The 16,429-nt window shown below is 41.2% G+C and overlaps 1 protein-coding gene across 8 annotated transcripts in view; it reads left to right on the top strand.

Annotated features, from left to right (window-relative positions):
- Positions 1-16,429, top strand: part of LOC109955773 (R3H domain-containing protein 1-like) — a 43,883-nt gene that overhangs the window by 18,772 nt on the left and 8,682 nt on the right. For 7 of the 8 annotated variants that reach the window (XM_020592238.1, XM_020592237.1, XM_020592234.1 and 4 more), the window contains 15 exons: positions 1,046-1,169; positions 3,453-3,531; positions 4,048-4,107; positions 4,682-4,822; positions 5,095-5,203; positions 5,353-5,448; positions 5,883-5,908; positions 6,195-6,248; positions 6,950-7,182; positions 8,317-8,583; positions 9,229-9,383; positions 10,993-11,118; positions 12,085-12,429; positions 12,633-12,759; positions 15,878-16,035. In XM_020592238.1, the coding sequence (XP_020447894.1) occupies positions 1,046-1,169; positions 3,453-3,531; positions 4,048-4,107; positions 4,682-4,822; positions 5,095-5,203; positions 5,353-5,448; positions 5,883-5,908; positions 6,195-6,248; positions 6,950-7,182; positions 8,317-8,583; positions 9,229-9,383; positions 10,993-11,118; positions 12,085-12,429; positions 12,633-12,759; positions 15,878-16,035 (2,100 nt within the window). The remainder of the gene's footprint in view (positions 1-1,045; positions 1,170-3,452; positions 3,532-4,047; positions 4,108-4,681; positions 4,823-5,094; positions 5,204-5,352; positions 5,449-5,882; positions 5,909-6,194; positions 6,249-6,949; positions 7,183-8,316; positions 8,584-9,228; positions 9,384-10,992; positions 11,119-12,084; positions 12,430-12,632; positions 12,760-15,877; positions 16,036-16,429) is intronic. The other variant, XM_020592241.1, reaches the window with a different exon arrangement.

Here is a 16,429-nt window from a genome sequence, read left to right as displayed (position 1 = left end):
CTAGCTCAGGCAATTAGTCAGTCACGTTTCTCATTAGCATATTACATTTTCACATATATTCATCACATCTTGAAGCAAAGGAGAACATGGTGCCTCATTATCTGGCTTCACAGCTGTTACTGGGATCAAACCCCCGACCTTTTTTGGTTATGAGCTGCTCTCCCACCATTAGGTCACCCCTGCCCTCGCTCATTCATTCATCCCCCTCTCTCACTCACACACACACACACACACACACAGACGTTCTGATGTTAGCTTTCCAGAGTTGTGTTTAATCCACTTACTGTGCACTGGCAACCCCTCTCCTCTCATCAGCTTTCCTTTACAACCGTTGTTGAATTGCCTGAAAAGCAAATCAGATACTGCTCTGAGTCAAGCACATGTGAGTGTGTGAGTGTGGCAGGGAAGAGCATGACTGGGGAGAAACCGAGGCTGTTTTAAATAGGTCTCTGAAAACATCCACACCAGTGTTCCAGCCAGAGTGCAGCAGTCAATTGTTTTATTTTCAGTTGGAGGGGGATTACAGCTAACTCCTCATTCTATTGAATTTTAAGGAATGAAATATGCTGTGTTTAATTTCTGGCTCAAACCCATGAATTATTCACGTGGTTTAATAAAAACAAGATAATCTGACAGATTAATTGCCATAGTGATTTAGAATTCATGCACACGTCAGCCATATTAAAAGGTTTCAATAATAAGTGGAGAGAATTAAGTGTCTCACAGTGGCCTCTCTTGCCCATGCTGTAGTTGACCTGGAACCTGAATTCTCAAGTTCATAGACAATTGGGTCCCTCCTATTTGATGCCTCCTATCTAAACAAGTGTCTCATATCAGAACAGACCCAGGTCACATCTAGTGTTTGACACTTTTGTACAATGCTGTCATTATTGTACTTGTGTGTGGTAACGAGCTGACATCTCATAAAATGGTTGCATTGAGGCCATTGGGTGAACACACACGGTCCACTATGTAATAAACAACAATTTCAAACATATACTTCTGAATGCCAACAGTTTTTCAGGTATTTTTCTTCCCCAAACAGGATGGATTCCTTCTTCAGCCCCTTGAAAAGGAAGAACCAGCTGCACAGGACCAAGCTGAGAAAGAGGACAGCTGTGACAAGGTGGAGAAACCCGAGAAAACACAGAGAAAAATGCTGTCGAGAGGTGAGGAATGCAAATTATTATTTTTTTTTTTCCAGAAGTATTATAGGGTGTTTTTGTTTTTGTGTTTCTGTTTTAGAAAATTGGTGGTTGGTTTTTTGTTTGTTTGTTTTTTTTGCTTTTATTTATTATTTCTTATTATTTTTATATATTTTAACATGTCTTCAAACCATCAAGGACAGCCCCACCTTTATACAGTTTTAAGTATATTTAGTTTTAGTCATAACCCTTCACATAGCCCTGGTCAGATGAGTGTCAGACTGATTTGCCATCGCAGTCACAGGAGCTGAAATATATTCTTTATGTTATAAACACCTGGGACCTAATTTATAAACATTGCTTACTTCCAACAAGGAACTTGAACAATGAATGTGATTTTCCATCCAAAAATTGAATATCATATATGTATATATGAGATATCATTTTGACAGCGTGTTAGTGGCAACATTGAAGTATTGAAATGAAGCCAAATACTTTAATGATACTTATCACACAATCCATGTCACTCAGCCAAATTACAGCCTTCTAATAATTATATCCTTTACCATGTCACATGGAACATCCGATTCTAAACATTTTTTTCCCCCGGTGTGGTGCCCTGCAGTTTGTCCAAAACCACTTCTCCATTTTAAACGACATCTCATTATGGGCCGATAATTGGCGTGATTCAGTTAATTGCGGCAAGCTCAAGGTGTGAAGCAATTACACAGATTCCCACAGGCGTATAAAGGTGCCTGCTTCCCTCTGTGGAGCAACACCACTGATGAGGCAGACTCCAATTATAGAAACCAGACACCCACCAAGGGGAGCAAGCTCCAGTGTCCCCAGACTCCCACTGATGGGTCCTGTCCTTTTTGTTGGTGTGCAGGAACATGTTTTTGGTGTCAACTTTGTTACCCACCCACTTCTTCATTTCTTAAATGGTTGAGCTGGCAGTGTTCACTGCTGCTGGTAGAAGCTGCCATGTTTTGTTTTTTTATATTGGGCACACTAATAACAGCCAACAAACAACATGGTCCTCTACAGTGTCGCCCTCAGTGAGGTTTCTCTTTTCTGATGTGCAGCCTCACAAACAACTGAATGACAAGCTGATTAGTTTCCATATCAGTATTCACAAAGGGCTGCTCATTAACGGTTTAGCATTGATTTGAGGAGTTAACGGGCCGGAACACTTCAAGTTCCTTATTATCCATATCAAGAAACAAAAATTCTATTGACAAAATTGCATCTAATTGAGCTGAAGGACCTTTTTATAGACCAGAACATATTTGAGGTAGGCGCCAACACATTACCTAACGCCGACAATTTTTTTGCACATTAACGCAGTTTTGTTTATTATTATTATTATTTTGAAAGTCCGTTGCTCACTCGTTCTGAATACACATGCAGACCGACAATGGGTCACAGGAGGGGTGGGATGTTGATCAGTGCTGGCTTGGGATGAGCGTCATCACGTGTCTCAACTAATGAAGTGGGGTGGGCCTAAGACTGCTGCAGCGTGCACATGAACTGGACGCACCATCACCTTGGAGAATACACGAGATGTTATGAAAAGGAGAGGACTATAAAAGTGACGGCATTACAACATGCACCAACTGTTGCTCTCACTGGAGACTACTGGACATCGCTGGGTAAACCATAATTACCTCGGAGTGCAGTGCATTATATTGATGAACAGTGGGAGCTGCATTCACATGCTCTGACTGGAATGAAAACAGAAGAGAGACATTTGCTGAAACGTGCGCAGAGCATTTCATTCATGTTGCACAGCAGTGGAACGTTTCAGATAAAGTCAGCACACTTAGCACAGATAGTGCAAGAAATATGATCACTGCTGCAAGACACCTGCCTTTTGAACACGTCGCCCACAGTCTCCATCGTTCTGTCAGTTTCTCTGCAGAACAGTGCGTTTGACAATGTGTTATGGCCCACGTTAAACACAGTCCAGTAAGTGCTGCAGAATTAGAACAACAAATTGAACACCTTATTTGTTTAAAGTGTTTGCAAACCCAATGTTATTGCACTTTTGTTCATATAGCAGTACTTTTAAAATAAAAGTGCGCAATACACTACCTTTGAATTCATTATTGAATGCTGCTCATATCAATGCAGTTAATCATGATTAATCACCGAAAATCATGCTGTTATAACGCGATTAGGGATTTTAGTTGTTGCCCAGCACTAATTTGAATTTATCTGTTTTGTGTATGATCTGTGATGCAGTGCCTTAATTTCAAAGGTCAACTTGTTGATCACTGAAAAAAGATTTTTGTGTTTTTTGATTAGATTCCAGTCAGGACTACACAGATTCAACTGGTATAGATCTTCACGAGTTCCTGGTCAACACACTGAAGAGCAACCCCAGGTATGCTCAGAACAGGCTTAAATAAAACTACTGCAGCGAAACATTGACCCCTAAAGGCCGTGAGTCTAAAATGGAGGGGGCAGTCGGAGCATTGTAGCTACGTTGCATCATCCACTTTTTTCCAACCTCTGTATGAGTAAAGTATGAGCATTTGTTTGCAGACAGTTGTAAGACTTTAGAGAGCTATTATGACTGACTGACATGTTGCCAACTGGCTGGCATGTTAGCAGTTAGCTTTCCTGCTACATCTTACAGTTACAGTTGAACAGTAACAAGCTACAGTTTGGCCTCTTGCCCTGCGTGTAGACCCTACTTCACTAAACTTTTAGAACTACATATTTCATGAAGACTCTGAGACATTTTGCTGTGCTATTTTGGGGTGTCTGGGCCTTTAGTGTTGTTTTGACTAGCTATCGAAACACTTATCTTTCTTATGGCCTGAGTAGTAAAAAGATTATGAATCCAGTTTTGAAGTCCTTGGTGTACATTTACTTTTTTTATTTATTTGTTTTTCAGGGATAGAATCATGCTACTGAAGTTGGAACAAGACATCTTGGACTTCATCAGCAATAACGAGTAAGAAATATGATATTAACGAGGTTTTCATTCAGGTTCTTATCCTAACTGCCTCAGCACCTGGTTTCACTCAGCTGAACCCGTTTAACCAGTGAAGGAAACTGGATCACTGAACCCAGCTGCTGTAGTTTTTGGTGTGAATAAAAACCTACAAATTCTTCTATCAGTTAAAAATGTGTCCTAAGTTGAGTTTGAGGTAATGGAGTTTGGTAGAATATGAGTGCAGAAGGATGCTTAGACTTGCAGATGGGCTGTACTCAGTGCCGCACAATTAAGATCCGGCTGTTTTAATTGTGTCTGCTCTGTGGGATCTCTAGCTGTGGTCATCAGATTTATTCAGGATGCCTATTAGTGCTGTAGCCATGTTTGTCTAAAGCCGCTGAGGGCCCCGGGTTTTCTTCCAGCAAACTGCTTTGAAACATTTTCAAAACAGACCCAAGAGCAGTTATATCCTTACAAAGTAAACCCCCACCCCACTTGCTGAGCTCCTCATTACAGGCTGTAATTGTGACAGATTTTTTCCCCACCAGCATATTGATTTAAGACCAATTCCCACATTTGTGTCTCCCTCTAGAAGCCAAAAGAGAAAGTTCCCACCCATGACGTCCTACCATAGGATGCTATTACACCGAGTGGCTGCCTACTTTGGCATGGACCACAATGTGGACCCCAGTGGAAAATCAGTGGTGATCAACAAAACCACCAACACTAGAATGTGAGCCTCTTTGATCTATTGATGTTTTTCATCTTCTTACAAGTTAAATCAATCTTTAAATTCCAAACTCAGAACATTAATGGATCTCTTATTATACTACGTTATCACGTTGCTTGTTAATTAGTAGTAAATGTTATGCAGCCATAGACTTTGGCAATCAGTCCACAGATAAGCTGGTTGCCTGCACTGTTTGTTGGTTAACATATGTTGCTGTCAGCATCTGCCTGAAATTAAGCTGCCACTAAAACTCCTGTGAATTTCTTCTCCGACAGTCCCGATCAGAAATTCTCAGAGCACATCAAGGATGACAGGGTGGACGATTTTCAGAAACGCTACATTCTCAAACGAGACAACTCCAGCTTTGATCGCGAAGACAGCATGGTAGGTGTTTTTTATTTTTTTCACCAAGCTGTCACTTTTATTTTTGACATGTTGGTAAGAGTGGGACAATCTGGCGTCCCTGACATAGCTGCTAAAGAAGAGAGTTTGTGTGTATGTTTGTGTCTGCGTGTGTTGTGCGTCCTTGCCAGATACGAATGCGTTTGAAAGCTGACAAGAGGAGCAAATCGATGGAGGAGAGGGAGGAGGAGTACCAGCGAGCCAGAGAAAGGATATTTGCACATGATGTGAGAGCTGTTTGTGTATCAGAGCTGTGTGTGTAGGTGGGGTGGGGGGTGGGGAGCCATGTTGCACAAATCTTTGTGTCGTTCCTATTCATGTGCAAATTCAGTAGATTTCTTGCTAGCAATTACCACTGCGGGATTTATGAATTCATAGAGGGGGTCGCTCCGATTTGGAGCCACATCTTTGTGGAGAAGTCAAATTTATAACTAGACAAGCATTTATAAAGGGGTCCACGCACATGTCGGTGCAACATAAAATTTATTATGATGTTTACTGACAAATTGATCAATACTTAATAAGAACATCAAGAAGATTATTACAATGAGAATGTAGCTTTCTGCACAGCTCAAATGCAAAGAGAGACGTGTTCAAGGTTTCAAAGATCAGATTATGCTGTGATTTAACTGTATTGACTAATTTTCCTTTTCACTCATAGGGAGATCACTTCATACTAGATAGAAGGTAAGCAGTAAAATGGCATTAATTCCACAACCACTGATGTAAGAGTAATAATATTGTTTCAAAAAGCTGTATGTAATATAGATGATGAATTGTCAGGTAATTGGCCAAAGTAGAGCTGATTTCATCCTTTCAAATGTAACTAAAGCTCTTCACTGCAAATGATTTTCAATCACTTTTATCGTTTTCCTGTCAGAGCAGCAATTAGAGTCAGCTCTGTCGTGTTTTAAAATGGTGGATATCTCATTCTGTCAGCGCCTGTTCTGTAAAACCTCTTTCCTCCCTTCAGTGCTCAGGATGAAGACACATGCATGAGCACCCAACAGAGGCGGCAAATGTTCAGGTAGGACCACCCCCGTCACAAATCATTCAGCTCCTTTCAGAGACTGAACCACAGGCGAAGAAAATTCTTTGAATCGCCGTCTGTCTAAATCGGCTCGCTCAGGAGCAGGAGTGCTGATCTGAGGATTTGTTTTTGCTGCTCAAGAAAGCTTCTCCTAAATAGGATTTTCTGTCCAGGCTTACTCTTGTGGGACAGGCTGTTCTCATCAAAGCTTGCTAATTAAACCATGAAGCTGTTTGTTTCTTCAGTGTCATCTGTTATTGATCATGCATTGATCATACTGTACATAAATGTTATATTTGGTGGGAGAAGCTGCAGTCTTGCTTTGGTTAAATCTACAAAAGACTGAATGCTGAAAGTAATCATACAAATTGGCTTCAGGCTATGTTTAAGATTTCATGAACTGAGCAATCTAAAGGCCTTGAAATATACAAATACATGCTTTTTTTTATTTTTTATCATATTATGTGGGTGTCTGGTTTTGTTTTGTGTTCTCCAAACATTTCCATGTGCTTTGATTTGTTTTGTTTCTTTTTTTTTTTTTACTTATGTTTTAATAAAGTACTTTGTTTTTTCAAGTGTTGGTCACAAAACAAGCCATTGGAATATGTCGACTTAGATAAGCATGTTTTTGACTATACTGGTTTTGAAAATTTAAGAATAAAACAATTTTTAAAACTAATTCCTTTCTTCTCGGCCAGATTGCGAGCCGGCCGGTCAGGTGCCAGCCGGCACAGCAGCTCAGAGACAGAAACGCTACCACGGCACGGCGAGCCTCGGCCATGGAGCAGTACCGACAGCTCAGACAGCTCCAACCGGCTTGCCCCGCGGCCCGCCATCACCAAGGCCAGCAGCTTTAGCGGCGTTTCCCCCGGCCTCGTCCGAGGAGACAGCACAGCCAGCAGCAAGAGCACCGGGAGGCTCTCCAAAACAGGCAAGAGGGGCAGCTGAGACAGAGTGCAGTTATAGGAACTAGCTCTAATGCAGTGTTTTAATGCTAATTTGCTTAGATGCTAAAGACATCATCAGAATGTCTTCATGTTTTACATACATGTGAAGCAGTCTCAAAAAGAAAGATGAGATTTAGATCTTTGATTCAGCGCATTTGGTCTTATCAGAACAAATGTTTGTTGTCCTGCTGTGGTCAGAAAAATCTGTGGGCTACCCTGTAGCCGAACAGCTATCAGGACTAAGTACTCTACAGCAACACGGAGATCGAAGAGGCTTTCAAGAAGAGTTGTAACAGCAGCAGCAGCAGCAGCAGTAGTATAAAGTCTTAGCAGTGAGGTGTTACTGCATAATGTAAAAGTCTAAGTGCTGGGAAGTGCCATACACACCTCACTGAGATTACTCCACAACATGAAACATTTGTAGCTTGATTGAGATCAGATGAAACATGTTCTTTACTGTGGGCTTGTCTTTTTTTTATCTCTGTGAATACAGGGTGGAAATCATTGTGTTCTTCACTTTGGTCATAACCACCGTTTCTGTCAGGCATTTTCTGTTTTTGCTCATTTCCAGTTTGTTTTTTTTTTTTTTTTTGGCCATCCTGCATTAACCCTTTTCCTCAGCCCTCAAGTAACCTTTCCTTCCAACAGGCTGCACATTATCTGAAAATATTTTCTGGATCTCATTTGAAAACGCTGATTTTACATGGACATTTAAAGAAATAAACTACACTGATTGACAGCAGGAAACATTAAACCTTCTAGAACCAAATTGCAATGTCAGTCTCTCTCAACAATCAGAGGCTTCGTTACCCACTTAACATTTTACATGACATTCGATAATTATACAGAGGACAATCCATCACAGACTGTGCAACGATACCAGTGGCTTCATCAGCAGTTGCCTCAAGAGACCCGCTAGAGAGGTTGTATTATTAGCAAGAGGCACAACTGTGAATTTTTTTTCTTCTGCTTCATTATCACCATCAAGTACTTGATTTCCGCTCAGATGAATAACAAGTTAAAAGCAACAAGCTTATTCTTCTCACACAGTCTGTCTTAACATTGTTCTGGGAAATGTACAAAGGAGATGGTACTCACTTTGTTCTGCCTTTCCTCAGGTTCTGAATGCAGCAGCGTCGGTTCTTCGTCAAGCTCACTGTCCCGTCCCCAGCTGCCTCTCCCAGTTTCAGCTTCTTCCCGGTCCAACATCCCCAGCATGCCCTTAATCCACCCAACCACTGACACCAGAGGTCCTGAACACTCGGAGATGATCAAGTGCATCCCTTCACAGCCACCACCAGCTACAGACACAACAAATTATTATGTGCTGCCGTTGGAAGCCTCAGGGATACCACCTGGAAGTGTTCTGGTCAACCCACACACAGGTGGGTGATACAGTACCTCCATGTGAAAATGAAAAACTTAATTTGTATTTAGAAACTCAGTTTTACAATAAGAACTCACCAGAAACAAATTTAATTTGCATCTTTTCTCACAGTCAGTGACCCAATCCCTGTCTGCTGCATTAAATCAAAGTAAATTCTCCAAAATAAAATTCCCTATCTTGTAGTTTTCTGGTTTCTTCATAAATATTGATGACTTGGAGACAGGTCGGCGTGGGGTTACACTTGCATTGTCAGACCAAAGCATGCTGATCAAAATGCATCAACCACACGGGAGAAATCTGTAAATATTCATCATGAAGCCTAAAATACACTTTTATATGTTTGGGCTGCAAACTCTTTAAGTGCTGCTAAGGTTGTTAGTTCCTGTTGACTCGCCATGTTTGGGTTTGTCCTTCTTGTCACAAGGAGCATAATTGAAGTGTTACCTCATGTATGATGCTGGATTATTAGTGTGTGTACAGCTGACATACTTACTTGCTCCTTGCATGGGGATATGTATATGCACATTGAGAGCCAATGTACCAGAGTCAAATTCCTTGTGTGTCCGACACACCTTGCCAATAAAGCTGATTCTGATTCTGACATCATTGTGGTTTTTGGTCTCTTATGAATTTGATTCGACAGGCAAGCCTTTCATCCATCCTGATGGCAGCACTATAGTCTATAACCCAGCCAGTGTCGTCCCCACTGTTGGCAGGAACCCACAGCAAGGGAAAGCCCCCCAGCAGCCAATCTCTGGCACTAGCCAACAGCAGCCACCCACTCATCTGAACTCCCAGGTGAGTAGACAGGACCATATATATCCATTCAGATTTAATCCATGTAAAGATTACAGTGTTTATCCTTTCCTTTTCTTAACCTCACTAACTTGTAGTGTTGAAATGGGAGCTGATAGTAGGATGTAGGAGCTTTACCAAGTCATTTAACTAACCTTTCAATAAACCCCTCCCCCAAACATCGATTGTCCAGTCATACGCAGTTTATGCTGAGTATGAGCGATACTCTGTATGTAAAGACAGCTTTGTGTAATATTGTATATGGTAGCTTAGTTTTTAATGCTGTTGTGTGTTTTGATCTCTGGGCGTGTTACGTTGTATGATTTTAGTGCTTTAGTTAATAACTTTGTAATGCTTGTTTTGAAAGAAGTGCTATATAAATAAAATTGCTGTTGCTATTAAACCAAATCAGCCCTGGTGACCTGGACCCCCCCTCTCTCCCAATGTCAACTGGGATTGGCTCCAGTGTCCCTGTGACCCTGTTCAGGAATAAGCGGTGTAGATAATGGATGGATGGATATTAAACCAAATCGAAGTGTTGATTGAAGCAGAATGGATAAAGCTAGCCGTCTTCTTCTAGGAGCTGAACGTTTGTCCAAGATGGTGTCAGTCTTTTAGCGCGATATCACATGTGTGACCATCTCATGCATTTCAGTGACTCTTTTACAGTAGTTCCTTCTAAAACACTGGAAATTATTAAAAAGCCAGAGAAGAGGTTTTCAGCAAACTCATGGAACTAATGAAAACTTGAAAATCTGCCAGTGTTGCTATTTCAGCCATTAAAATTGACATTAGCTGGCTAGAAACAACTGAAATCAAGGGCCCTTTGTTTTCAAAGATACTAACAATGCCAGTGGGTAGAACCGCTCATTATTTCTGTCAACTGCATATGTTCAGAGGTGATAGAAGTACACTAATTCAGTACTCAGTTAAAAGGGCTAGTACTTGTCTAAAAAAAAGTGCTGCACTACAAGTTGAACTACCACTTCAATTTTATTGTCAAGTTGACGTACTAAGTACATGCCCTAAAATGTACTTAAAAGTACAGGTACTCCACGAAGAAAACTGTGTATTCTAAACACTGTTGAATTTGATGCTGTTGATAACATGAATGTGCACGTTTGTTTAGCAAGCTTTCAAAGGTGAAAAATTGGGCGCAGCATTTTTTTCTGGTAATTAATAACAGATTAGGTCTGTGTTGCTATGTAGTGACTTTTAGCTACCTTGTGTACTGCCGGGTGGTTAATCTATAATTATACATCTTAATTTATTGTACGAGTGTTCTTTGCATTACAAATCTGATTCTGCAAAGTAACTAAAGTAAAAAATACAATAGTTCCCTCCAAATTGTAGAAGAGTAAAAATGACATAAAATGGAAATGCTACAGTAAACTACAAGTTTACTACACTAAATTGTATTTAGTGTAAGCACAGTACTTGAGTAATTGTACTTGCCACGTCTGCATATGTTACAGGTACAGACCATGCAGCAGGGTAACTGTGGGCGGGGCTTAGCAAAAGGTCAACTGAAGCTCCCACCATTTTACCGGCAACCCTTGTCAAGTCTCATCTCCTGTCCCTTTGTCTGTCTCTTCTTCCCTTCCCTCCTCAGCCGATCTGTCTTCCTCTCCAGCCGTCATCTGAGCCTGTCCACAACCCAACGGTCTCTTATCCTCTTCCTCCTCCTTTTCCTCCTTCTCAGTTCCTGCCCGTCTGTCCTAACCAACAGTACAGTGTGGTACAGAACTTCTTTCTTTCATTTTATTATTCCTCTTCCACATTCCATCTCCTCTCAGACCTGGCTCATTAAGTGTGTATTTATAGACTTTTCTCTGAGCAGTTAAAGTAATAAATTAAACTCTGATGTGGATGTCCCTGAAAACTCTGCTCAACTTGTGTCATACAAACAAACCCGTGGGCTCTGCTTTGATCCAGGACTTCATATTGTCTCTATGTGCCTATTTCTGAGCTTCTTAATAAATTATCTTCAGTGATACATGTAAATATTGTTTATAATGTTTTAAATTGTTAATTTAGCAAGCAGAGTTTGGTATCCACATTCAGTGTTGAACTTTTTCTGTCTTGACTGTGCGTTATTGGACCATTATTTCACCTTTCCCAACTCCATCGCAGTCCTTATACAGTGTTATTTATATACATGTATATAAAAAACATTTTATTTGGGGTATGGTAGAAAGGTGTATCTAAATCCAGCAGGAGCCATTAACTACATATCTAGCTCATGCATGCATTCACGTGACCTTATTTTTGACCTGGTTTTAATGAAAGACATGCATCTGTGACTAATTATGCCTGTGGAAAGTTCTATTAATATTTAATTCATCACCAGATGTTAGCACTGAATAAACCATGACTAAAAACACTACTTTTCCAACAACATGTCAGAAATGCCTTGGTCTGCTGTCCGCTGGTGATACAGATAAATAGCTCTGCTTGAGAGTCTCTGCAGACTCTCCCTGCATTTTTTAATCTTCAACTGAAAGTTAGTGTTTCTGATTTGACACTTGACTTTGAAATCAGCCTAGATTCACTGGTTAATGTGCATTAATCCATATTCTGAGGAGATTTAATGAGTAACATATTATGACCCAGGCTTTGATTGTCTGTGTCCCTATGCTGTATATTTGTTTCTGCTGCATTTCGTCATCCTTGTCAAAACTTTATTACTAAATTATCTGTCCAGCCTGACACCCTCAACACCCAGTTCAGTCACATGACCCTGGCACAGCCACCCCCCAATGACAATGGAGCCTCAGCTCAAGACAACCGCCACTATCCAACTGTGTACCACCACCACTCACCTATGGTCCTGCAGGGAGCTCCTTCGCAACAGATTGCTAGCTACGTGGTGGCAGGCCCATCAGGGGGACATACAGGGGTGCTGCAGGGCCAGCCTGTCCCACTCCCAACGTCGGGGCCCAACCATGCATATCCCAGCTCCACCCCAGGCCCTGCTGCTTTTCCTGGCTCCACACTGAACCAGCCACTACTCCAGCAACACACATACATCCAACCGCCTGTGCAGCAGGTAGACACTTCAGCTGTTCATCTAGTATCATGCTGGCTGTATGTAACTGTTTAAAAATGTAATAGTTTGTCGCTGTGAGTCACCCCTGTAGCGGAATCCAGTTTTATGAGTAATATGTCTTCTCTTGGTGCTGTCAGACCGATTCAAACAGGACTGCTGATTTGTTGTGCACTCCTTGAATCCATGTTCTGTGCTTCTTACAGATGTCCACATGTTACTGCTCATCAGCCCACCACCCACATTGCGCTAGCCAGCAGCAGCATTACCGGACCTCTGTCAACACACTGCCCTATAACTGCCCTCAGAGCCAAAACCTACCCCAGCAACAAGGTACAAACAGTCATTTTGAAGAAGTCTTTGTTTTCTTGGGGGGAAAACATTGCCATATTCTTTATCATTTGACAGAATATAAACCTGAATGGGCTGTTGGGTGGATTTTTTTTTCTTTTTTCCCATAAAACAGAGATGCTAAGATGCAGTTACATAAGGCCCCATTTAAATTGTCATTAAAACCGATTTAGCATAGTGTTGTATGACAAACACACCTGGATATCAACAGGGAGATTAGGTAGGTTCTCCATTTCCCAAGTTTTGTGTGATAAAACCAAAGCTACAATTTCCTGATCTAAAGGCACATCCAAGCCTCTGATGTGAGCTGCTGATTTTTCTTTTCCGCTGCTTCATGTTGTCAAGCACAGACTCAGCCAGGCTGTTATTATCAATAGAACATCCCACTTACAGCTCTTAGGTAGCATGTTGTTGTTGTTGTTCTTGCTTGTTTCCTCACAAGGGAGCTGTGCCAGCCGGAGTCCAACAGCTCTAGTGAAGGACACATATTTCTCCCTTCCTTTTCTCTCTGTTTGTTTGTTTTTACGAGTTCAGATGTCTCCCCAGGAGTCATCCACTTGATTATGCAGTTTTTTTCTTCTTCACCACAGGATTTTAGATTGTTAGCTCCTGCTCTATCAGCACACACAATACTCTCTTACCTGAATGTAATCTGGCTACAGCTGTAACTTGGACAGCCATGCACGCACACACAATAGTGCACACATGTCTCTGTAAGTGGCTCCGGCACTATTTTGTCATCTGTAGGCTGCAAATGCAGCTTCCCTGCTGGGGACCTGGGGAATAGACAGCGGACAAATGAAGCTGACCTACAAAGGCAAAGGACAGCAATTATTTCTCTGGGAAACAGGAAAAAATTACTCCAGCACCTTGTTTCCCTTCTGTTTTTGCATTCATTTGAAAAAAAGAAATACACAGAGACAATGTAAAGGTGGGGCTGCTGTAGCATGGGTGCACACATAATAAATAAGTTATCAGCAGAAATTCTCTGATGGCCCAGTCAGTGTCCAAACCTGGAAATGTTTCCACTCGCTTGCATCAGACAGTCACCATCACGACAGGGCTTCAGCTACAGTCATGGCCATGAAAACATCTTGCGTATTTGAAGGGACTGAAGGATTTGTCCTTCTTCCTCTTTACTATAAGCTGATGCTACAGGTTATTAAACATTCTGTGGCTGTAAAGATGCTAGAAAGAAAATGTGACAAATTGCACCTTGAGTGGAAGCAACATGAAACAAAATCACATTTTTTTTCTAAGGACTGATGAAAAATTGAACAAAATGTATATGGTATTTGTATATAGAGTCTAAATAATTTGTCTTATTGGTTTATTTTTTTTACATATTTTGTGATTTCAGCTTCTCCATCGTGATGATTTGCTGTTTTTCTTAGGGTTTTACACAGATGGTGTGACAAAACAAAGTTGAATGTGTTACCCTGGCCTTATGGAAATTATAAGATGTAGTTTTTGCAATTTCCTGATATGTAGGGACAGTATGAGGAATGGAGAAATGAATCTGCAGATTAGTCAATTTTGGAAACAGTCATTAGTTGCCGCCATAATGATAGCATAAACTAAATGTCATTGCTAGAAATAAAATATGGCAACATGAACTTTCAATTAAAACACCTGCAGAAAATCCAAAGGCAACAGAGGGATTTTTTTCCCCACAGATCGAACCGTTTTTTGTTTTTTAGAAGGATTCGTAGCACAACCAATGTTGTGTTCAAGACATACCTGGACTAAACCAATAAATTATGCTGGCTGGTTTGACAGTCTCTTATGATTTCATACCAAGAAGGAGCAGGTGTAGCAAGTCTGAGAGGTGGGATACGGGACCGGGACGCTGTCTGAGAGGTCTCTATGAATCTCACAGTGAACCGGTCTCTTTTTCAGCCCCTCACTCCTCACCTGAAGGACATACAGTAACCTCACTGTGGCAGGACAGCCAGGACGAGATCAGACGTGGGACTAACTAAAACTGGTCACTGATGGAGTGTATACAAGGGAAAAACTTTCAGAAATTGGTCTTAGCCTGTTCTCACTGGATGACTTTAATCTCTAAGCTGCATAAAGCTATCGTCCTTCAAATACACAATGTGGTCATTACCGGCCTCTGAAGGAGTTTTCTAAGTAAAGAAGTCACAGTCGTCCCTCATCTGCTGCCTGCTGCAATGGGGTAAAATTGTGTGCGTTTCATATTACGGTCATTTCATGCTTGATTTGTAATAGAAGGTGGGAGATGGGGGTGGATAAAAATAGTCCTCGCCCCTCTGTTCCTGGCGGAGCACTCTCATTGTCTAGTTGTACTTTTCTCCCAGGGCGACAGACTGTAAAGGCACCTCCACAAAAGGACGTCCTCTCCTTTGTCACTCGGATTACTGCATTTGTGTGTCATGAGGGACAGTATTTTCAAATGACTCTTTTTTGTCACCTTGACATTTAAGTGTCTGATTCTTTTCCCCACCTCTGGCTAGAAATAAGCACCACCATTTTAGGCTGTTTTAAGAATGGCTGGCTTGGTGTGACTTTGTATCATCTTTTGTGTCATTTTCTTTGGATGCTCTAAATGGGGTTTTAACAAGTGCTGTAGAAATGTGATCCCATTTTCTGTCTACCCCCTGATCTTAATCACTCACTGAAGTGGAAGGGTTTTTTTTTCTTCAGGCCCTGAAGTGGCTCGGTCACTCAGGTTGCAGGTTCAGGCCACCGCAGGCTAAATCAGATATATTGACCTTCTCATTTTTTCCAAGTGCCTCAAACCTGCTTGGCTGTAACAGCTCAACTCCCAGAGCCAGGCCCCGACTTCCACAGTCTTTGAATCCACTGCTTGTCCTTTTGTTCTCTGTCTGATTTCGCTTCAGTATTTATATTTGATTGTTTAAACAAACAAATTTCACAATAAAATGAATTAATTTTCTCAAAATCTTGATAACCAAGCCCTTTTCTTGAAGCTCTTGGGTCTTCTCTAGCTGTGCTGCACGTGACTCATGAATACTAATCACAGTGTTTTTGTGCCTTATTATTGTCACCATGTTCCTATCTGGAGTCCCTTTTCATTTGGTCACACTGTTGTGCCTTTCTCATTTTGCCTCAGTGCACCAAGCCGTGATGCCAAACCCAACGTCCAGCTACCCGACTGTAGTGGGCGTGCAGCCAACACTCAGCCTCGCTCTCACTGGCAACCAGCAAAGCAATATGGGAAACCAGATGCAAGGCATGATGGTCCAATACCCTCCAATACAGTCTTATCAGGTATTTTGATGATGAAACGCTTCTATGAGCTTTCCCTATGACTGTCAGATTAATAAAGCCAGTCTAAACATCAAAAAGCCTTCAGCTCATTTTGTTATGAATTAAATTTTCTGTTCTTGAGGCTACTGTTGTTCTTTAAGATCAAAAAAATAAGAGCATGCACTTAAAATCAACAGGGAATACCAATGTTGACTTTGGAGTTATTTGACCTTAAAATTAAGGGAAACAGAAAACTACTTTGACATGTCTAACAAAAAATAGAAAACTGGAGTGCTCACTCAAAACAGTTTTTGGCAGTATCACAGAAAAAGCATAGTCCATGATGCTAAGCTCTTGTATACTGGCATTTATAGCAAGGGAAGATCTCAAGATGCTTTTAAGATTTCTTGTTATA

This window comes from Monopterus albus, unplaced genomic scaffold (genome assembly GCF_001952655.1).
Source record: "Monopterus albus unplaced genomic scaffold, M_albus_1.0 scaffold16.1, whole genome shotgun sequence".
NCBI lineage: Eukaryota > Metazoa > Chordata > Actinopteri > Synbranchiformes > Synbranchidae > Monopterus > Monopterus albus.
This window is presented reverse-complemented; position numbering and strand designations above follow the sequence as displayed.